Raw genomic sequence first — 23,762 nt, forward strand, 5'->3', positions numbered from 1 at the left:
CCAACAACTGCTACCATTAGGGTCCCTGGGCCGGAACCCGGAGTAGAGGGCGGGCCCGGGTTCCCCCCAACCCACCACTACAGGAACATCTCCTGGGAGGGGAAGTCAGGCCCCTGTCAGGACAGGAGGCTGAACAGAGACTGTGGGAGTTCTCTCACCAACCACCTTGCAGGCCTATGATGAAAAGGGCTCAGTAGACTGTAACCCTGGCCCTAGAGAGAGAGAGGCTATGTGGAGGGTCACAGTAAGCCACTGAGGTTAGCATAAACCGCCTAGAAGCACAGGACCTACGGGAGCAAGGTCAGAGCTCTGCCACATATTGTTGTATTTAAAGTAAATAAGGCTTTTAAAATGTTTAAGCTTCATTTAAAATTAAATTAAAATGCAGAGCCCCCTGGACCAGTGGCCAGGACCCCAGCAGTGTGAGTATACTGAAAATCAGCTCACATTCCACCTTTGGCGCAAGTGCCATAGGTTGCCTACCCCTGATTTAACTGAACTGTTTTAGATAAACTGGAGTTGGTAGTCGGGACAGCAAGTTACAGTAATCAAGGCAAGAGATTTGGAAGATGTAGATATGGCTTCTAGCCGTGAATATAGTTTAAGAAAGGCAGTTTGAGGTGAAATTTTGAATTTCTTAACTTTATAAGTCATAATAGTTCTTCGAGTGATTGCTCATGTGTATTCCACAATAGGTGTGCGTGCTTGCCACATGCACCAGTGCTGAAGTTTTCCCCTAGCAGTATCCGTAGGGGAGTGCCCTAGGACCCCTGGAGTGGTGCCTCCTTGATGTGATATAAGGGGCACTGTGCGATCCCCCTACCCTCAGTTCCTTCTTGCCACCAGTGAATGTGCTTCAGAAGTGCTCTACTCTAGCTTTGCTGGAGCTTGTCCCCAAAACTGCTTGTTCATTCAGTGTATGGTACCTGTCGTTAGTTAGTTTAGTCCCCTGGGTTTTAAGTCGTGCAACACTTCTAGACGATCTATGCCAGTGAGTGAGCCTCACGTGATCTGTTTACGCTGTTTGGAGGAAACTCATCTCAGCGATCACTGCAAGATTTGCAAGTCATTTAAGCCTTCGACCAAAAGAGAAAGGGACATTAGGCTCTGGGCTATTCTGATGAGTCGGCGCTGACCCTGGCTCTGGCGTGCTTCTCCAAGTCGGCAACAGGCACCATGGTGTCAGTGTGCGGCGACCCTTCAGTGCCATCGACTACTCAGCACTGCTTCCTGTCCACAGGGCATGCCAAGAAGACTAGGAAGAGGCCTTCTTCACCACGGCACCGGAGTAAACCTGGTACAGAGACTAGACCCATATCGGGTAGTCCTCGATCCACACCAGCCTCTAGGCCTCTGACTCGAGTGGAGTAGCCCAGCCCATTCGGAGCAGGCTTCCCCAGATGTCCGGATGCCCTCCACACCAGAGGCCCTGCCCTGTTGTGTCCATGCCGGTACCAGGAGCACCACTGATGTCGGCCTCATGCTCCAGAGGCAAGCTGCTGGTGGGATCTCCTCAGTCACTCCCGGTTCATTACCAGTCTCAGTGAAGGGAATGTTCCCGACGCCATTCTCTTCCCAGCGACCGTTCAGGGCAAAGTCCACTTGGATCGCCCTCAACGCCCATCAGACTGTCTGGCTGGGTTCCATCTGACCGAGACTCTCAGCACTGCTCTGCCTCGAGGAGCAAACACTGATGGGACCAAGGCAGACGATGCCAAAGGTCCTAATCTCACAGGGGCTATCGCAGCCCGTCATGGCATGAGTGTCAATGTCATTCCTGTTTGTCATCTCACTCCAGGACCCCACCACAGTACTACCTCCACAGCCCTGGGCGTCGATTGCCAGTGTCTCACCGTTGTGGGTCCTTCCATCGGAGCTGATTGCGGAGCAGCTGTTACCTACAGTACCAGTCCTCCATGTCAGGATCGCGGTCCCATGGTCGGCATCGCTCCCAGCGCCACTGCTCCTCCCGGTCAAGAGACAGCGGCAAGTCGTACGTCAGCCTGGCCTCCCTTCATAGTCGTCCATTGATGTGCCAGGCTGAACAGCCAGCTCTGCCAGTGCCGCAGCAGGTGCAGTGGCACCAGGCCCTGTGGCTGGTCCAATGGTACCAGTGGGTATAGAGGCCCCTGATGCAGCCCTCAGAAGGACCCTCGGCCTCCCTCTCCCGACCTCCAAGGAAGGAGTTGGTGGGACGTACGTGCTTGGCACAGTGCCCGGAGAACGACCAGGTGGTGGACCCTCTGGTGCCAGTGGACATACAAAGTACTGCGCCGGCCTCCTCACTCTCCCCAGATGAGGCAATTATGGCCCCTCCTCCCTCAGTCCCGCAGGAGGACTTTAGGGCCCATCCAGAACTCTTAAAAAGGGTAGCATCAAGCCTCCACCTCCAAGCAGAGGAGATGGAGGAGCCTTGGATGCCCTGTTTAATGTACTGTCTGCCTTGGCACCAGGGAGGGTGGCCTTGCCTCTCCACAAAGGGGTGGCACAAATTTCAAATGCCCTGTAGCAAACCCCAGCCTCACTGGCCCCCTTCTCTAAAAGAGCGGAACGAAAGCATTTTGTACCCACCAAGGGGCATGAATACTTATACACACACCCTGCTCCTAACTCCCTGGTGGCTGAGTCAGTCAACCACAGGGAATGGCAGGGCCAATTAGCCCCTACCCTGAAGAATAAAGATTCAAGGAGGCTGGACTCATTTGGAAGAAAAATTTATTCGTCCTTGAGCTTCCAGTTATGAGTGGCAAACCAGCTGGCTCTCCTGGGCCAGCATGAGTTCAATCTGTGTTTCTGTGTTCCGGCTCCTGCAGCAGACTCCCACTCCGGCAACCCATTCAAAATACGGGGTCACTTATAAGAAGTCGCGGGACTATAAGAGGCGCTCAGAGGCAGTTTTGGCCTGCCCCCCTGCTTGGGTCCTCCAAGGTCAAGCAAGCTGGGAAAAGGCAGTTTTGACAGTATGCTCGAGGGTGCCCTGCCAGTTCTCATCAGGGATCCATCCTCAGTAAAGCTTTCCTTCTCCAATTGGTTGTGTGCTTTCCTCCAGGAGTGGTCACGGCTGACTTTGGACCGATGGGTCCTCAACACCATCTCCTGGTGCTACAACCTCCAGCTTACTTCCTCCCCGCCCAACCACCCCCTACTCCCGTCCCACTTGAGGGACCCCTCGCACAAGGCTCTGCTTGAGCAGGAGGTGGGGTGGCTCCTGAGGAGTTCAAAGGCAGGGGGTATTACTCCTGCTATTTCCTTATCGTGAAGGCCAAGGGGGGTACTCAGGCCCATCTTGGACCTGTGAGGCCTGAACCAGTACATGGTGAAGCTCAAATTCCGCATGGTCTCCCTGGCCTCCAGCATCCCCTCCCTGGATCATGGGGACTGGTACGCCACCCTTGATCTGCAGGACATGTACTTCCACATTCATATATTCGAGGGGCACAGATGCTTCCTCCGTTTCACGGTGAGGCAGAAACACTAACAATTTACAGTCCTCCCGTTTAGCCTGTCCACCTCCCCCATGGTATTCACAAAATGTATGTCGGTGGTGGCAGCCTACCTCAGGTGCTGGGGGATCCAGATCTTCCCCTATCTGGACAACTGGTTGGTTCAAGCGCAGCTCCTGGTCCCAGGTGCAGGATCATGGGGCGTTACTTCTGTCCATGTGCACCACTTTGGTCCTATTGGTAAACACCAGGTTCATGTTAGTCCCGGTACAACGCATAGAGTTTATTGTGGTGGTCCTGGATGCCTCGTCAGCCAGAGCTTCCCTCCCACCGGACAGGTTCAAGACTCTGAAGGGGCTCATCGACATGGTCACAAGGTTTCTGGTGACAGAGAGAGTGTGCCTCCAGCTCTTGGGTCACATGTCGGCATGCATGTATGTGGTCTGTCATGCCAGACTCAGGATGAGGCTGCCCCAGCTCTGGTTGGCCTTGGAGTTCTCCCAGGCCAGGGACAGGATGGACTAAGTCCGCACGGTGCCCAAGCCAGTGATCACCTCCCTATGGTGGTGGTCCGCCTCGAGAAACATGCTCCAAGGGGTCGCATTCAGGGGCAGGGCCCTATCGCTGGAACTGGTGTCCGATGTGTCGGACCTGAGATGGGGGGCCTATGTGAGGAACGTTTAGATGCAAGGTGTGTGGTTGGCTCAGGATCTGACCTTCCACATAAACATCGAGCTCAAGGCATAGGTATGGCTGGTGTGCATGGCCTTCCACTCGCCCCTGGAGAGCCAGGTGGTCAGGGTCCTCGCGGACAACGCGGCCTTGATGTTCTACATCATCAGGCAAGACGGGGCCTGATCCTCTGCTATGAAGCCCTCAGGCTGTGGGACTTTTGTATAGCCCATGACATCTGCCTACAGGCCTTCCATCTGCTGGGTGCCTGGAATGCACAGACAGATTGCTTGAGCAGAGACTTCTCCTCTCAGCATGAGTGGTCTCTCCACCCAGAGGTGCTGCACAGACTTTTCCAAGTGTGGGGGACTCCACAGGTGGACCTGTTCGTGACTCGGCAGAACCATTGCTGTCCCTGGTTCTGTTCTGGGGGGGAGGGGTCTGGGATGGGGTGCTATGTCCGAAGCCTTCCTCCTGTCCTGGTAAGCCAGTTTCTCGATGCCTTTCCCCCGTTCCTGCTGATTGGCAAGGTCCTGGAAAAAAGAGAGATGGAGAAGGCCCAGGTCCTTCTGATTGCCCCAGCATGGCTCAGGCAGCATTGGTACGGGACCCTCACGGGCCTGGCAGTTGACCTGCCATGGCCATTGTCGTCCTGCCCAGACCTGCTCTCCCAGGAACAGGGCTGCCTCCTCCACCCCAACCTAGCGGCACTCCACCTCATGGCGTGGCTGCTCAAGGTTAGGTAGAGAGGAAAGGATGTACTCAGAAGGGTTCAGCACATCCCCCTAGAAAGCAGGCTGTCCTCCACGTGCTAGCCTACTTGGCAAAGTGGTCTTGGTTTTCCAGATGGGAGGACGAGCGGGGCATTTCCCTGGTGTCCACCCTGATCCAGCTTATTCTGGACTACCTCCTTCATTTTAGAGCCCAGGGCCTGGCACCCTCATCAGTCAAGGCGCACCTGGCGGCCATATCAGCATTCCATCCGCTGGTGCAGGACCACACAGTATTCTCCCATGCTATGATTGGCCAGTTCCTTAAGGGGTTGGATCTTCTATTCCCATATGTTAGGCCTCCAGTTCCACAGTGGGACCTAAACCTGGTGTTGGCCCGTCTCATGAGGCCCCCAGTTGAGCTGCTAGCCACGTGCTCCTGCAAGGTGGCCTTCCTGGTTGGGATCACTTTGGCTGGGCAGGTTTTGGAACTCAGTGCCCTGAGTTCCAAGCCCCCGTATGCAGTGTTTCATAAAAATAAGGTCCAGCTCCACCCACACCCTTCTTTCCTCCCAAAGGTGGTCTCTGCCTATCACATGAGTCAGGACATTTTTCTGCCGGTCCTCTGCCCCAAGCCCCATGCGTCCAGTGAGGAATGCCTCCTCAACATGCTGGTTGTGAGATGGGCTCTGGCTTTTTACATGGAGCAGACTAAGCTGTTCAGAAAGTCCTCGCAACTGTTCATCTCCTTGGCCGAGCGCATGAAAGGTCAGCTGATCTCCACTCCGCGGCTCTTCAACTAGATCACCTCATGCATCCATACCTGTTATGACCTGGTGGGAATCCCTGCACCACCAATTGTGAAGGCGCACTCAACTAGGGCGCAGGCCTCGTCGGCTGCCTTTTTGGCCCATGGCCTCATTCAGGTTGTCACATGGTCTTCAGTTCACATGTTCAACTCGCATTATGCGATTGTCTCTCAGACCAGGGAGGACAGCGGGTTCGGCAGGGCCATTCTCCGTCCTAAGAGTTTGTGAACTCCTTCCCACCTCCAACAGATATAGCTTGGAATCACCTATGTGGAATACACATGACCAATCACTCGAAGAAGACAGTTACCTTCTCTGTAACTGGTGTTCTTCGAGATGTGTTACTAATGTCTGTTCCACATCCTACCCTCCTTCCCCTCTATCAGAGTTATCTGGCAAGAAGGAACTGAGAGTGTGGGGAGCATGCAGAGCCCCTTATGCTGTGCCATGGAGGTGCCACTCCAGGGGTCGCTAGGGTTAAAACTTCCGGCAGTGTTTCATGTGGTGAGCACGTACGCCTATTGTGGAATAGACATGAGCAACACATCTCAAAGAACTCCAGTTACTGAAAAGGTAACTGTCTTTTTTCCTGTGAGTTTTGTATGTCTTGATTAACAGGAGCTTTTAAAATCCAAACTACATAAATTGAGTTAATTTAGATTGAGGTTAAGCAATATGAACTGCATCAATAAATTCACTTTGTCCTTTGTTAATTAATGTAGAAATTTTTAAGCAGAATACAAATGAATTTCAAAGATATTCTGTGTCTGTCCATTAAATGTCAACTGAAAATGAAATACTTCTGTATACATGTATGTAGCAATCTTACTCTCTTTATCTATTTACAGATTTAACAGATGAGCTAGCTTGTAAATTGGTTGGGGTTGTAGAAGTACCTCCAACAACAGCGGCTCGTTCACTGCCAACAGCAGTCCCAGAATCTCCAAGAGTTCATCTTGCCAGAACACCCAAAACACCTCGTACCCCAAGGTTGCAAGATCCCAACAAAACACCAAGATTCTATCCTGTTGTTAAAGAAACAAGATCCATTGATGTAAAGGTAAACAGAAAAACCTTGTGCATAAAGTTTCATCAGATTAAACTTTTTTATTAACATCATCCAACAGTACTATTAGTTATCATCACATCTTTCTGTAACGGGGGTAGAGGGTGGCTTATACTGTTTTAAACAACTTACCTTACTGATGTTTTCTCCGGTTCTGAGAAATGGCATCTCTGAGTTGGGGAAATATCATTAGAAATTCCATAATGAAAAGGCAAAATATCCAAAGACATTGAATTTCTGTTTAAAACTGGTTCTTGGGTTATGATGCTGGAGTTTTATTACTTCATATGACTTCACAATGTGTTATACGCAACTTGAGCTGTAGTTTGGGGGAAATAGCAGCTTACCTGATCACTTATGATTTTCTAGTTTTCAGAAAGTGACTGCAGTTACATCAGTGAAATGCTTTGCAATGTTGCATTTGTTTTCTTAGATTCCAAGAAAAAGAAAAACACGACATAGTACAAACCCTCCGCTAGAATGCCATGTTGGTTGGGTAATGGATTCCAGAGATCACAGGCCAAGAACATCTTCTGTGAGGTAGTAATTTTTATCATGGAATAATTTGCTGTGATTTATTCAGTGCATAGAGCCAGTGGAACAGTTATTGGTGAGAAGTATGTGAATATGCAAAACGTATTTACAAATGAAGAGGACTGATGGACAGAAGGAATACAGCAAGAAAGGAAAAGAGATTGGGGAAAGAAAAGTGAGAAATACAAAAGAATAGCAGGGAAACAGTGAAGAGAGAATACAAGGAGACACATCAACTGTTGGCCCAATTAAGGGGGCAGTGCTGCACCTCGGGCTAACAGGAAGCACCTGTTCGGGCACAGGGGAGCTAGATCTACTTCAGTTTTAGGGTCAGCTATCCTGTGACGTACCTCTCCCCCTTTTTCAGGAAAAACCTGCCTCTTTCACAGGCAGAATTTTTCCCTGAGCTGTGAGGCCACGTCTGGACTGCTCTCACCCCTAACCCAAAACAAAAAAGATTCCATATAAACTCATTCATACATACCTGAGTTCCCCAAGTTCTGCACAGTCTTTAATACCAGTATTATAATTCATATCTTCAAGACCAATCAGTCTAGATAGACCCTCATCATCTTCTCCAGGGTTTGAAAGTCTCTGGATGCAATCTCTAATTCTCCCTCAGGCTCACTGACTATCAAGATCAGGTGACCTTTTTCCTTGCAAGTGTCCTGATCTTCCACAGTCAGGGCTCTTTCTCTCAGGGCTGGGCTACACTACCACTTAAGTTGATGTAATTTATGTGCTCAGGGGTGTGAAAAAGACATTCCCCTGAACAACGTAAGTTACATCGACCTAAGTGCTGTCCACACTGGTGCTATGTTGGTGGGAAATGCTCTCGCATAGACACAGCTTCTGCGCTCTTGCGGAGGTGGAGTAATTACTCCGACGGGAGAGTGTTCTCCCATCAGCATAGCACGTCTTCACCAGATGTGCTACAGTAGCGCAGCTGCATCAGTGTAGCTGCACCGCTGCTGCACTCTAGTGTAGACATGCCCTCACTGAACTACATGTAGCTCTCATTCTGCGGCCGCCAGTAATTCTGATCTCCAGTCATCACAATGGGAACCATAAAACAGGTATCCTATTTCCCTTTCCCCAGAGGACCACTGTTTGCACCCTTGGCCTCTCACGTGTTCTGGCCTGCTGCTGATGTACTGTCTGGGTCTCCACTGTATCCCACTGAGTGAGTTCAAGGCTCTGTCTGGATGCTCACTGTACCTCCTTGAACTCACAGCTCTGCCATCAGGCTCTGTTTCCTGGCGGCCTTGTCTGCCTGAAGCCTGGCTAAAGTTCTGCTTCAGCATTAAGCACTGCTGTTTCCCACTCTCTGCCTACACCTTAACTGGATTAATTCCCGTTCAGTTCTATCAACTAATCAGTCTTCTGCTAGGAGGTACTTCTATTCTCTAGCTCTTGTTGCTATCTTTTTAGGTGACCCAGTAAGCTCTGGAGGTGGTCAACGGTTTCCTCTTGGCTCACTCTGCCATCTCTGCTTCAGCGCCTAGCTCCCTCCACTTCTTTCGCAATTGACCCATGATAGGGTTGCCAGGTGTGCAGTTTTCAACCAGAACATCCAGTCGAAAAGGGACCCTGGTGGCTCCAGTAGGCACTGCTGACCAGGCCGCTAAAAGTCAGGCTGGAGGCACAGGTTAGGCCCCTTACCCAGCTTCACGCACCTCCCAGAAGTGGCGACATGTCCCTTAGGCTCCTAGGCATAGGGGCGGACATGGGGGCTCCGCAGCTCCCATTGGCCAGGAACAGCAGCCAATGGGAGCGGCAGGGGTGGCACCTGTGAGCAGGTACACTGTGCAGAGCCCCCTTGCCACTCCGCTGTCTAGAAGCCTAAGGGACATGTCACTGCTTCTGGGAGCCGTCTGAGGTAAGCGCCACCTGGAGCCTGCACCTCAACCCTGAGCCTCCCTCTTGCACCCAAACTCCCTCCTGGAACTCACACCCCCTCACGTCCTCACACATCCCAACCCTATGCCCCAGCCCAGAGCCCCCTCTCACACTTTGAATCCCTCAGCTCCAGCCCGGAGCCCCTCCTGCACTCCAAACCCTGCATCCCAACTGCCTGCCCCAGCCCAGTGAAAATGAGCAAGTGAGTGACAGTGGGGGAGAGCAAGCGATGGAGGGAGGGGGGATGGAGTGAATGGGGGGGCGGGACCTTGGAAAAGGTGCAGAGGCAGGGTAGGGGTGTTCAGTTTTCTGTGATTAGAAAGTTGGCAACCCTAACTCTTGGTCCTCTCTGTCCTAGGCTGCTGATCTACTTTCCCTTGCTTTTGGCATATAGATTTGTATTTAATTTTGTGCCATTGGCATCCTAGATTTTTCCCTGTGCACTTTATCTCAAAGTTTGGTGATCCCCTTTTTTGTTGGTGTGAATGGGAGGACATGTCTTCGGGCCAATGCAAATGTGATGGTGGCCATTTGGTAACTATTCTATTCTAACAGCTCTCGGGGTAGTTAATGCAAGATGGTTGGAACTTCTTAATGTTAAACGTGAAAAGATGATGTGGTGCTTGTGCAATAACACAGTATCCCCAATAATGTCACGGCAAATCTTGTGGTTGAACTGTGTGACTTTGTCCTCACCCACAACTATTTCATATTTGGGGACAATGTATACCTTCAAATCAGCGCACTGCTATGGGTACCCACATGGCTCCACAGTATGCCACCGTTTTTATGGTTGACGCTTCCTCAGCTCTCGTCCCCTAACACCGCTCTCTACTTGTGCTACATTGATGACATCTTCATCATCTGGACCCATGGGAAAGAGGCCCTTCAGGAATTCCACCAGGATTTCAACAATTTCCACCCCACCATCAACCTGATCCTGGACCAGTCCACACAAAAGATCCACTTCCTGGACACTACAGTGCAAATAAGCGATGGTCACATATACACCACCCTATACCGGAAACCTACTGACCGCTGTACTTACCTGCATGCCTCCAGCTTTCATCCAGACCACATCACATGATCCATTGTCTACAGCCAAGCTCTCAGATACAACCACATTTGCTCCAATCCCTCAGACAGAGACAAACACCTACAGGATCTCTAACAAGCATTCTGAAAACTTAAAACAGTAGCCATCTGCTGAAGTGAAGAAACAGATTGAGAGCACCAGAAGCTTTACCTAGAAGTCACCTACTACAGGACAGGCACAACAAAGAAAGTAACAGAATGCCATTAGTCATCACTTTCAGCCCCCAACTAAAACCTCTTCAGTGCATCGTCAAGGATCTACTCCCTATCCTGAACGACGATCCCTCACTCTCACAGACCTTGGGAGACAGGCCAGTCCTCGCTTACAGACAGCCCCCCAACTTGAAGCAAATACTCACCAGCAACTACACAACACAACAAAAACACTAACCCAGGAACCTATCCCTGCAACAAACCCCGTTGCAAATTCTGTCCACATATCTATTCAAGGGACACCATCATAGGAACTAACCACATCAGCCACACCATCAGGGGCCTATTCACCTGCACATCTACCAATGTGATATTTGCCATCATGTGCCAGCAGTGCCCCTCTGCCATGTACATTGGCCAAACTGGACAGTCTCTATGCAAATGAATAAATGGACACAAATCAGACGTCAAGAATTATAACATTCAAAAAGCAATCGGGGACCACTTCAGTCTCCCTGGACATTCAATAACAGACTTAAAAGTAGCAGTTCTTCAACAAAGAAACTTCAAAAACAGACTCCAATGAGAAACTGCAGAACTGGAATTAATTTACAAACTGGACACCATCAAATTAGGCCTCAATAAAGACTGAGAGTGGATGGATCACTACAAGAACTAAAACCTAATTTCCCCACGCTAATTTCTCCCTACTGTTACTCACACCTTCTTGTCAACTGTTTGAAATGAGCCACTCTGATTACCACTACAAAAGTGATTTTTCGTCCTGTTGATAATAGCCCAGTTCAATTTAATTGTCTTGACCTCCCCTCCCCCACTTAGTAAGGCAGCTCCCATCTTTTCATGTACTGTTATATATATCGTCCTACTGTATTTTCCACTCCATGCATCTGATGAAGTGGGCTTTAGCCCACAAAAGCTTATGCCCAGATAAATTTGTTAGTCTCTAAGGTGCCACAAGTACTCCTCGTTGTTTACAAACATTTTTTGTTTCAACAGCAGTTCAAATGCTTCGCCTTCAGAAGGTGCTCCAAAAGCAGGAAGTTATGGGTGTACCCCTCACTCACTTCCCAAGTTCCAGCATCCTTCTCATGAACTTTTAAAGGAAAATGGCTTTACACAACAAGTGTACCACAAATATCGTCGAAGGTGCCTAGTTGGTAAGATGCCAAACATGTTCTCAGAAATTTTACTTAGCAATAATCAGATATTATATGATGCTATTTTTCCTTTGCCTTTTTATATAGTAAACCAAGTATTCTTAAGAAAAATGTCTGTATGATTATTTGGTGCTCACTTTAACTTTGCTTGGAAAGGCATTCCAAATTATCTTTGGATTTTGTGAGCATGTTTATTTTCTGTGTAACTTTTATCATGTAAGCACTTATATGTTGTAAAAGAAAATAATTTGGGGCAATTTATATACCGTTGTTTGGTTTTCTTTTAAATTCAATGTTAGTTTAGGGGAAAAAAACATTTATACATTTTACATCAGTTCTTTGCTGTATCACTGAAATTTTCATGTCAGTAGTTAAATTTTTGTAAAAAATTGATTAGGCTTTGAGTTTGCTTATTTTTTTTAAAGTGACTATTTTGAACAACTGATCTTATCAATATCAGCTTGACAAGTAATATCTAACTGATTTAGGTGAATTTAGAAACTTTATTCAAATTGCCTTAATAACTAGAATTGTTTTGAACTGCTTTTTGAGGAGAGTTTATATTTACACCATCTGAACTTTTATTGTATATTCAATTAATATAAAATAGATTTTTTTCCAACAGTTTATATTTGAGATAGTGTCTTTATATAGTTAAAACGAGCTGTTTTGTCATTGATTTGTATTTTTTTTTTTTTTTCCTCCAGAGAGAAAACGGTTGGGAATTGGCCAATCCCAGGAAATGAACACACTCTTTCGTTTCTGGTCCTTTTTTCTCAGAGATCACTTCAACAAGAAAATGTATGAGGAATTCAGACAACTTGCTCTAGATGATGCAAAAGAACACTACAGGTATTACATTTATTATGTGAGTTTTGACTAATTTGGGTTTCTTTCTACCTTTCATTTTAAGAAATGGGGGTCCTTGTGTTCAGAATAATTTTAAAGAACTTGAACTCTTTGTAGCATTTTCAAAATTAGTCTTCAAGTTTCTCTAATAACAAACACTGTTTTGGCAAATTTGAAAAGTGTAAATAATCAAATAATAGTAATGCTGCTATAGATGACATTAGACATACCATGATGTCAAATTCCCAATTATTAATTGTTAGACTCTATGAAACTCAAAATAAATTTTATTCAAATTTGGATATTGTGTGAATTATAAGCCAACTTAATTATTTAACCCCTTGATTAATTAAAATTGGTGAAAATTTATTTCTTCTCCTCCAGGAGCACTCTCAACATAATAAAGAAAATTGCCACTGTATGGTTTTAATACCTTTGTTTCCTCCCAGTTCTGAGCTGTTTGTGTGCTGGTGTGATCACTCCAGTATAAATTAGAGTACCCTAAGGGTTTCTATAAGTTATATTGGAAGCCAATGGCACTAGGGGCTGACATGGGCAACTGGGATTCGCAGGGTAGAAAAGCCCCAGTAATGTTTCCTTTTTTTTCTGGTCACATGTTCTTTGACAGAAGTATGGAGGACTTGCTATTCTGTCTTTGCACAACAGAAGAATTCTCTTTTGTGGGAGTGATTGTCCTGTGGTGGTCATCACCTTTGAATTGACATTGCTGTGATTCAAAACATATGATGTCTTAATCTGAAAAAGATCAAAAGTTTCTTCATGAAATTCTTTTAATTTCATACTCTAAAAATCATGTGTAATGCCTTGCAAGCCACAAAATCATGGGTAGAAGTAAAACTGTTAAGGGACACCCCTGCATTGGTTATAGATCCGAGCATTCTGTGGGTATAGAAAGGTCTGTCCCCAAGCACACCCTCATTTATGTTCTACTGTGCTACACTTACATCATTTTCTATTTTTTTTTTTTTATTTTTTTTTAATGTTCTGCTTTCAGTGTACAGTAGGTTAAAGTTTAGGTAGACCAATGACATCCTAAGCCTTGGTAAACTTGGGTCTTTGTCATGGTTCAAGTGGAAAGTAATCACTTCTTTCACATTATTCACTACAGCAGTAGTCCTTTAATGGACCAACATGCTCAAAGCCAAAAATGCCTTCGAGATCTGGCCATTCACCTCACAGCTGTTTGTACTCTTTCCACCTAAGTCTCAAGTGATAGGGATAGGAATCTCAAGGTTTTTAGAAGAGGATGGGACAGCTAAGTCTGACCAAAAACTCTTTTTGAGTCGTCAATACCAATGTTTGATCTAAGTCATACAAATGAAATCCATTAATTTGTCGTTGTCATCATTTGATGTTGAATACATCCCCTTGGATGATATCTGTGTAGTCTTTTCCCTATGGTATCCTCTTTGTTGCTATCATCAGGGCTCAAGAAAAAGTAGACCCCCGCCCCCACCCCAAAATAAAGTAGCTAAGCAAAAAAAAAGCAGGTTGAATTTCCTCTCTAAATGCATTATTTCAGTCTAGACAGGATTTGGACTCCTCTGGAAAGTGTCATTTTTCTGGTATANAGCAAAAAAAAAGCAGGTTGAATTTCCTCTCTAAATGCATTATTTCAGTCTAGACAGGATTTGGACTCCTCTGGAAAGTGTCATTTTTCTGGTATAATGATCCCATCTAGATCATGTTTTGCTGGAGATTTCCTTTGCACTATCAGTTCTGTCTTTGTTAAAATGGACTTTCGTAGTTTAGGTTGTGGGATACTCATCTGGGCCTGTTGGTGACCCAAGACCTTTGCAGACTGATGGAGGTCATATGGCGCACACAATTCTTGGGCCTGAAAATTGCTCTCTGAATATTGCTCCTCTGATAAAATATAAATTGGGACAGGTTTTCACAGGTAACATAGTGGTAATGTACTGTTAAAATCCCAGAAGAATTTTGTCTTCTGTTTTTATATCAAAAAGCAACAAGTCTTTGGGAATGGTTTACCTCAGATAAAAATGTCTTCCTCACTGGCGCATCTGACCAGCATTTTAAAAAAGAAGAAAAAGTCATACTGCCCAATAAATCACACAATCATAGGCCACCTTGAGCAGAAGTCTGGTAGCAAAGTAAGTCTTTGAAAGGGTCATCCAGTGATGATGGATCTTTTTGCTATCAGATACAACACAAAAAGTAATTAAACTCTGCTCTTAAATTTGATGACAGGTGTCTGATGTATGGGGAGGTAGATGTAATGTACACTCACCACAATTTCATGTGATTTCCAAGTTCTTCAAAAGATTTGACAGAAGGTACATGCATTCCTAGAATATTGTATGGAACATTGCTAGCTCACTTTCAAAGATATAATAGGGCATTAGAATGATAATATGGTTCCTATTCTTCACTCTCTGAATTCAGAGGATTGTGTTGAGAAATGGGAAGTGCACATCCAGAGCTTCTATGTGAAAATCCCTAAAGTTCTATGCTCTCCAAAATCCTATTTATCTGTCAGACCATGATTTTAAAATGCCAGCAGTATGGAGACACACCCAGCCCTACTTTGTGCTTATGAAATAAAGATGTTTAAGAAGGATGAATTCAAACTGGAACATGTACAGAGAAGGGCTACTAGGATGATCCGAGGAATGGAAAACCTGTCTTATGAAAGGAGACTCAAAGAGCTTGGCTTGTTTAGCCTAACCAAAAGAAGGTTGAGGGGAGATACGATTGCTCTTTATAAATATATCAGAGGGATAAATATCAGGGAGGGAGAGGAATTATTTAAGCTTAGTACCAGTGTGGACACAAGGACAAATGGATATAAACTGGACACTAGGAAGTTTAGACTTGAAATTTGATGAAGGTTTCTAACCATTAGAGGAGTGATGTTCTGAAACAGCCTTCCAAGGGGAGTAGTGTGGGCAAAGGATATATCTGGCTTCAAGACTAAGCTTGATAAGTTTATGGAGGGGATGGTATGATGGGATAGCCTAATTTTGGCAGTTGATCTTTGATTATTAGCAGGTAAATAGGCCCAGTGCTCTGTAATGGGATGTTAGATGAGGTGGGATCTGAGTTACTACAGAGAATTCTTTCCTGGGTGCTGGCTGGTGAGTCTTGCCCACCTGCTCAGGGTTTAACTGATCGCCATGTTTGGAGTTGGGAAGGAATTTTCCTCTAGGGAAGATTGGCAGAGGCCCTGGAGGTTTATCGCCTTCCTCTGCAGCATGGGGCATGGGTCACTTGCCAGAGAATTCTCTGCACCTTGAGGTCTTTAAACCACAATTTGAGGACTTCAGTAACTCAGACATAGGTTAGGGGTTTGTTACAGGAGTGGGTGGGAGAGATTCTGTGGCCTGCATTATGCAGGAGGTCAGACTAGTGATCATAATGGTCCCTTCTGACCTTAAAGTCTATGAATCTATAAGTACTGTTTCTTAGCTGTCCCTGAGCCTGAATGAGATCAGCTGTTGGATTAAGAACTGCTGACTGAAGCAAAACTGGACAAGTACCGTAGATGATGAGGAGAGTGAAGTGTTCTGAGGAACTAGTTAATGCCTTACCAGTCAGCGAGAGGCTTTCCTATCATCAAATTGGTATGCAGCCTGAGTCTTGCTGATGCTGGTTACTCAAATAGCAATAGCCAAAATGAACTGCTTCTGCCTACTGTTGTCCTGGACACTCCACCTTATCTTGATTTATGAATTGTTGGCCACAGCAGCCTGTACGTTGAAGTCCAGACTCTTCCTGTATCACACTGTATCTGGGAATGAAACTGCAGATGCTGAGAAAACTGCAATTGTTCCAGAACACAGCAGCCTGCCTACTGAGCAACACAAAGCTGACAAGAACACATCCATCTGGTGTGTTGGTCACTTCACTGACTGCTCATCAGTCAGTTAGGTTTTAAGGTTCTGGCTTTAAATTACTGAGGCCTGGTGCATGTGCTCTCTTCCTCCCTCTGCCCCAACATAGCTGCAAGAATGATGGAACTCTCCACACTCCCTTTTAAATGGTCTAAAATGACTATAAACCCTACAAGTCCTCAAAACAAAATGCAAAACCCATCTATTTGTCCTTTCCTATAATTAAGATAATAGAAGAAGAAAAACACATCCCTTCTATTCCTGGAAATGGAGAGAGGGGAGAGAGTATGACAAAATAGACTATCAGTTTGGTTTTTTATAAAATTAAGTGTTCGGATACTTTGATATTTAGGACAATTAGAGTTAGTGGTATGTATACTTACAGGATGTTTTGGCTCTGCAGGGAATGCACAATTGCATGATGATAGTTTTTGTAGTATAAACAGTTTCTTGGCTCATTCTTTCCATGTAGCTTAATAGTCAATAGCTTTTTTATCCGTTTGTTCAAACAGCGGTCGTCTTATTTTTTGCAGCACTTAGAATTGGTGTAATACTGAAAGTAGGATGTAGGATCTGATCATGCTAATTGTGGTTTATCCATGAAAGATTTTTTTTTCCCCTGCACATGTTAGAGCTTCTTCCAAATCCTTTAATGTAGTATATAATACTACTTCACCTTTGTAACTGGAAAGTGTTACATCAATACTAATCTTCATAATAGGCAGAGTAAGTATTACTCATTTTAGTGACTGTGAGGAATATGAGGTAGAGGAGATGCTGCTGCTTAGAGTCAGATTTTTAAGGCCAGAGGGAACCATTTGGATCATCTAGTCTGACCTCCTGCATAACACGGACCTAGAGTTTCACCAAGTGGCTTCTGGATCTGGTTCGTAATTTCTGCTTAAGGTAGACCTTATTTAAAATATATACAGATATATAATAACTTGCCCACGGCTATATAGGGAGTCAGAAAAAGAGGAAAACTTCTTGTTTGTTCACTGGTCAGACTAATAAAAAAACAGAAAAATATTCCAATAATATTTCTCTGTTATAACTTACTCAAAACTGGGACTTTGAGTTTAGATAGATTTATCTGGATTTGGGAGAAGCGAAGATGTACAAAATGGCAGTTCATTGGTTTCAAGGAACTTGTTTAACACACAGTCTTAATTTTTTAGACTTAAGCAAGAAGGCAGAGACTATTTATCTTGTACCAGTGACAAGCATTTTGTTGAAGTTTAACAATTACACTGTGTTTCAAGGAAGTGTGCTATGGCAAGTTTGAGTGCAAAATCTTGTTGAGAATGTCTCCAAGTAATCAAGGAATAATAGAAAATCTGAAGTCCTTGCTTAGCATCTACAGAAGCTCAAGGATTCAAGTGATTGACATGTTGGAAGTGGGGATTATTCCACAGAGCACTTGGTTCAAAGTGGAGGAAAATGTGTAGAGAGTGAAGTCAATGAGCTCTTGGCATCTTTAAAGTATTCTGCACGTTTCCTCAGTGCAAAGTTAAAAATATTAATCTACAGGAAAACAAAGCATCAACCTGTCTTCCACTGGGATGCGCACACAATTGTGGGAGCTGCGGGACCATCTGAGACTCATTGTCAGTAGTATGTTTTTATAAGAGCCGTTCTTTTATTTGACTCCTTGAATACTTAAAACACTGAAAAGAAATTTAGAAGTAAGTAAAAATGGATGGAGGGAAGGAAGGGATCAGATGGGTAGGAAAGAAAGTTAAACCATGGTATTTTTTTTTTACTCAAGTGCAAAGAGGAAGGACAGAACATTTACATCCCTTGAAGAAGTGTAATATGCACTTAAATCATTCTCTGTTTGCAGGTATGGATTGGAATGCTTGTTTAGATTTTACAGCTATGGTTTGGAAAAAAAATTCAGACAAGAGATCTTCAAGGATTTCCAAGAAGAAACAAAAAAAGACTATGAATCTGGTAATTCCCATTTCTTAAAGCTCTCTAAAGATAGGGGGAATTGTAAGAAATTACCTATTTACAGTTAGGTACTTAATACTCCTTTTTTGTAACTTGTAAAACTGTCAATGATCTTTTCTGCTATTAGGTCAGCTTTATGGATTAGAAAAGTTTTGGGCTTATCTGAAATACTCTCAATCAAAAACTCTACCCATTAACCCCAAACTGCAGGAATACCTTTGTAACTTTAAGAGACTGGAGGACTTCAGAGTTGAAGTAAGTTTGTAAGCTCTGTTAACAAAGCATTCAGTGTACTATTGCTAAAGGAACACTGTTAGGTTAATTTAGGTTTTGTAAAACCAAGATTCTGCAAATCCTGAAAACTGATATGTTTTCGTGTGTGTTTGTTTGTTTTTTAAACAACATTTAAATAAAATACTTCTGTTTAGATTTGTTAATTTGTAATGTTTGCAGCATGGTACAAGAAGCCAGAATGTGAAACTAAACAAAATTGAAATGGATTAATCCATTTTCACTGTCTAGGATGAGTGAAATGCCAACACGAAATAGAACTAATGGGAAAAATAGATTTAGAAAATCGTCAATTTAATAAACTTAAGCTAATAAGTAAGGAGATTTTTGTTTTTAATTACCTGACCGTGTACCTGTAATTAATGCTCTTAGTGTAGGTAATCTCTCAACAGCTAGTTATAAGAATGCAGCAAGTCAATGAGTCCAGTGAGCAGTTGTTACTGAACTGCACTGACAGCCATCACACTTACTATTTACTGTCTACTGACTTTAATTGCTGTTTATGAGTCTGTTTCCTGGTATAAAGGAAAACTGTGCTTTTTCATGTAATGTTAATTTTCCATAAATGGCTGGGCATTAAGACTGTGATGTTGAGTAGCCAATTAATCTTCCTTTAGGTGCCTCCCAACTCAGTGACTTTGGGGTAGGTGGTGGTGCTCAGTGCATAGCGTGGGGACCTTATGTACCACCAGAGCATTAGTGTGTGACAGTTTTAATTCATGTTTCTCTTAAGTGTTACCACATATTTTGTTGTGGGTTATTCTTTTCATGCTTGACTATTTTTTTTTTTAATGCCAGGACAGAGTCAAATACCTATCTTGAAATTCAATTAGACTATATAATCTTTGGGGGCATGGAGGCTGTCTATTTAAAAAAATAAATAAATAAAAACTAGAACACTACTGAGTTTGATTGTTAAAGATTTTTCATAACAATAGCACTGTTTTAGTGGGTTAGTCTTCCTACCTTTTAAACATGTCATTCTAGTTGGATCTTCCACTACGAAAGTAAAAGTAGGAATATCCATACTTGTAGAAGAAATACTAAACTGGTTAAATTTAATGTTTTCAGCCTCCTCTTAGTGAAGTATCTGGGAGAAAAAGACCTTCAGCTTCAATAGGTGAGGAGAGTGGTTGTCATAGACATCAGTCTACATCCTCTTCTAAGACTCCAATTGCTGCTGAAACCACAGCTGACAATCAGTTTCAGATCCCAGTGAACTTTCACGATGGGGATACTGCGCAGGAATCAATTGAAAAGTTAGGCCAGAACAGCGTTGCCACAAAATCAACAGAAGGTGACATATCTAAAAAATAGACATAAGACAAGTTAGTGCTCTTGAGGTCAACTTTTACATCAATATTTTAGTTCAAAAATTTTCAAGGGGAACTGTTCGAATGCTTGATTAAAAACAAATGTATGGGAAGACAAAGGATTGCATTTTCTTTCACAAGAAAGTTAATGTTTCCCATGGTTGGGGGTGGCTGGTTCTGAGATCATCAAAGGGTTTCTAGGAAAATGTCTATGGTTTCAGTATTGCTTTCCTTGAGCTATTGTTTACAAAAATGGCATTCCTGTACTATATGCAAAAAATGTTTTGGGGATGCCTTACATTTTAGCTCATACTTCTTAAAGAAGATACAATATATCCATGTTACTTATTGAGCTTTCTTCACCTAATTTCCCCATTATGAATTGTATGTATCAAAGCCAAAAAGAGAGTGTATATTTTTTTAAATTACAGAAAGGATCTAAGTTTGTAGGCTCCTTCTTACATATATAACTCTAAAAATATTTGCTTTTTTTGTAAAAAGTAAAAGCACATTTAAGGATGTGAACCTGTAAGGAACTGTGTGCGCTTCTGGATTCTATTTAATTATTTTGCTTTCTTTTTTTTATTTCAGGATCTCCATAGTTAGTGTTTTGTTAGGTGTGGCGTTTTCTAAGTGGACATCAGCTGGTTTAGTTTTAAGGAAGTGTTCAACACTTGTTTTTATATGAATGTGAGCAAAAGTAAAGTAGAAGGGTAAAGTGGATGTGTTGATATATATACTGTCCTAAATTCACTAAATATCTGCAGTTTTTGCAGATTCATAAAATAGCAAATAACATTCAAATCATCCTCAGTTTCATAGAGGTTCTTGTTTTTTCATTTCTCTCTATTTCATGGTTATGAAGTGTGCTACAAGAGGTATAGCAGATTTTATTTTAATTTCAACTCAAATATTTAGTTTTACTTTTGAGACAAATTTAAAAATTAAAGCAGTTATTCTAAATTTGTTTTTATATTTTAGAATGTATGTGAATGAAGTTATAATTTAAAATTCTGCTAAGTATAAGGCTAAACGAGATTTCAACAAACCAGACAAGACATTAGTTTTATTAAATGTAAACAGTTCAAATAAACATTCATTTCTAGTGTTGGAACATGAGTAAAATCACGAGTTTTATCACCCATAATTACTTATTAACTTCATTTATTTTGATTTAGAAGATTTAGTATAACTGAGGAAATGACTTCTTTCTAAGGTAGGTGGGAAGATAGGAATGAGTTCATTTTTGCTTTACTTGTTAACTGCCAAACAGCCTTCAGTTAACTTTATAACTAGAAGTAATGTCTAACATTGATGCCTTAATACTGGGAGGTGTCCTAAACGACTCAACATCCAAAGAATTATTTTTAAACTTGTAGTGGATTTTAGAAGTTGATGTTAACTTCAAGTCCATTAAAATTTTCAGTCATGTTACCTTGTGAATCTGAATAGAACAATTATGAACACACATGCACTTGTAAATGAGTATATAGCAGTGGCCTTCCTAGTAGTTAGAGTAATTTCAATACACAATTGAACCTTTTAGAAGTAACCTATTTTCAAATGAAAATAGGAACTAGCATAATAGGAATTGATGCAAATGAATATTTTAAATAGCATCTTTTCAACGTACTAGTCATACATCTCAGAGCAATGTTTGATCCATGCCTCTTTCTATCCATGAAAATGATGCAAATGTAAATTTGGATTGAAACTGTATATACAAGTAATAGACTGAATATTTACTTTCACTTCTTTTTCGTTGAATGAAGTGTGTGCATATTTAGCATTCAGTGTGTGTAATTTGTGGTATATCTTTGCCAATTTTATAAAAATATCAAAAAACTCCAATTGTGGTGTTTGTGATCTGTAAAAATGTATATGTATGAACTTTACTTTTATAGGTGAGTGAAGGTATTTGTTATGGAATTTAATCTTATTAAAATTAGGAATGGCTTGACTCTCCAATTCATAACCAGTTTTCTGCAATTTTAATAGAATCATTTTCATATAATCCTGTTCTTGGTTTAAAACAGAGGCAGGTAAAAAATGCTAACCATGGCCCTAAGCAAAAGACAGTAATCTTCTTTGATATGGATTAGCTTATTTTTCTCTCAGAAACAAATACAACTCCTTCCTGCAACCATCTGTAACCGCAGTGCCATGTCTCTCCCCATATTCCTTCTGAGTATCCAGTATCTTATTAAATATCCAGCATATACACAGTCACCAGTACTAGATAATACCCAAAATTGGAAATAATTCTTAGTTTAAAAGTATTGCATATATATTGGTGGAATTCCATGATTTAAAGTTTTTTTCCTGGAGAACTGGAGGAAATGTGTGAATGGTAAGAAAGCAATATTGCACAAGTGGATATGACTTTTTTGTAAGTACCAAGCAACACAACATGATCTTTTGATAATCAGTAATGTGTACATCTACTTTTCTTGAGGTGGAAGATGTAGCTTACTGTCTTCAACATGAGATTGACTGACTGTACCTTGAAGTATGGAGTGTTTAAAATTCCTAAAAATGTAGGAATCCAAATAGTTAAATTGTTTAGACAAATGTGCTGTGTGTCTTTACAAACAAATCCCCTTTGTAAATAATCTTAAAATTTAGTATACATACCTGGGATCTTCCAGCTCTTAGAATATTGTGAGTTGAATGAATCATATGTAATTGATGAAAAGCTTCAAACCCTGCCTCTTCATTTGAAAGAAAAGTTTCTCAGACTAATTCAACAGCAATCTGCCTTTCAGTCTAGATGTTATCTTTTGGCTCATGCTGCTTTTTGGGGCTTAATGCTGTAATTAAACTAGTCCAAAATGTCTACTTAGCTCAATTTGCAGCACTTCCTTTCAGAAAACTATTCCTGCTTGATTCTGTGCACTGAGTGGAAGCCTTTGAAGTTGTTGCAGCTCTGATGTACAAAATCAATAACTTTTAAAAATCTAGTTTACTATTCAATATTTATGTAGTGACATAAGTTTCACTAGTGCTGTACAGAACTAATTCACAGTCACTGCCCAAAGGCCTTTCATTTATATTAGACAAGTGCAGGAAATGATATCACACAGTAGGGATAAGAGAGAACAAATAAAAAGAAAACAGGAGGGGGGGCATTCATATCTGAATTTAAAAAAAAATGTTGTGAATATGGCAACGGTAAAATAGATGTGCAAACTCAGGCAAAAGGGAGTAGGTTTTAAAGGGTGGATTTTAAAGCCCTTGGATGCATGAACTGGAGTCTTGAGTAAGAGAAGGGGCTATTTTACCTCTGTATTTGGCACTGGTGCTATCACTGCTCGAATACTGTATCTAATTCTGATGTCCACAACTCAGGAAGGATATTGGTAAATTGGAGCAGATTCAGAGAGAAAAGCCATGAAAATGATTTAAGGATTAAAAAACATGCCTTAGTGATAGACTCAAAGAGCTCAACAAAGAGAAGGTTAAGAGGTGACTTGATTTCAGTCTAAGTAGCTACATGAGGGGACAAATATTTAATGGGCTCTTCAGTCTAGCAAAGAAAGGTGTATCATGTTCCAGTGTGACTGGAAGTAAGGTATAAATTACAAACAGTGAGAGTAATTAACTATTGGAACAATTTACCAAGGATTGTGATGGATTCTCCGTCACTGGCAATTTTTAAATCAAGATTGGATGTTTTTCTAAAAGATGCTCTAGGAATTTATATTGGGGAAGTTCTATAGCCTGTGTTATACAGATCAGATTAGTTCATCACAATGGTCTCTTCTGTCCTAGGAGACTCTATGAAGAGGAAAAAGAGGTTATTCCAGTCAAAAGGCAGTTTGAAAAGAGCACCAGGATCCAAGTGGGAGGGGATAAAGGAGTATCTAAGCAAGAATTGTGACTACAAGTCCTGAAGTGGGAAGTTTCTTAAAGAGGTGTGCAA

General features: G+C 42.7%; 1 protein-coding gene across 6 annotated transcripts in view; it reads left to right on the plus strand.

Annotated features, from left to right (window-relative positions):
• The window catches only part of LARP1B (La ribonucleoprotein 1B), a 115,473-nt gene extending 93,665 nt beyond the window's left edge, over positions 1 to 21,808 (plus strand). For all 6 annotated transcript variants that reach the window (XM_032806042.2, XM_032806043.2, XM_032806041.2 and 3 more), the window contains 7 exons: positions 6,483 to 6,694; positions 7,134 to 7,240; positions 11,399 to 11,559; positions 12,267 to 12,411; positions 18,127 to 18,236; positions 18,364 to 18,491; positions 19,599 to 21,808. In XM_032806042.2, the coding sequence (XP_032661933.1) occupies positions 6,483 to 6,694; positions 7,134 to 7,240; positions 11,399 to 11,559; positions 12,267 to 12,411; positions 18,127 to 18,236; positions 18,364 to 18,491; positions 19,599 to 19,844 (1,109 nt within the window). In that variant the 3' untranslated portion in view covers positions 19,845 to 21,808. The remainder of the gene's footprint in view (positions 1 to 6,482; positions 6,695 to 7,133; positions 7,241 to 11,398; positions 11,560 to 12,266; positions 12,412 to 18,126; positions 18,237 to 18,363; positions 18,492 to 19,598) is intronic.
• Positions 21,809 to 23,762: the final 1,954 nt, after the last annotated feature.

The sequence above is a fragment of the Chelonoidis abingdonii genome, chromosome 5, assembly GCF_003597395.2.
Source record: "Chelonoidis abingdonii isolate Lonesome George chromosome 5, CheloAbing_2.0, whole genome shotgun sequence".
Lineage (NCBI taxonomy): Eukaryota > Metazoa > Chordata > Testudines > Testudinidae > Chelonoidis > Chelonoidis abingdonii.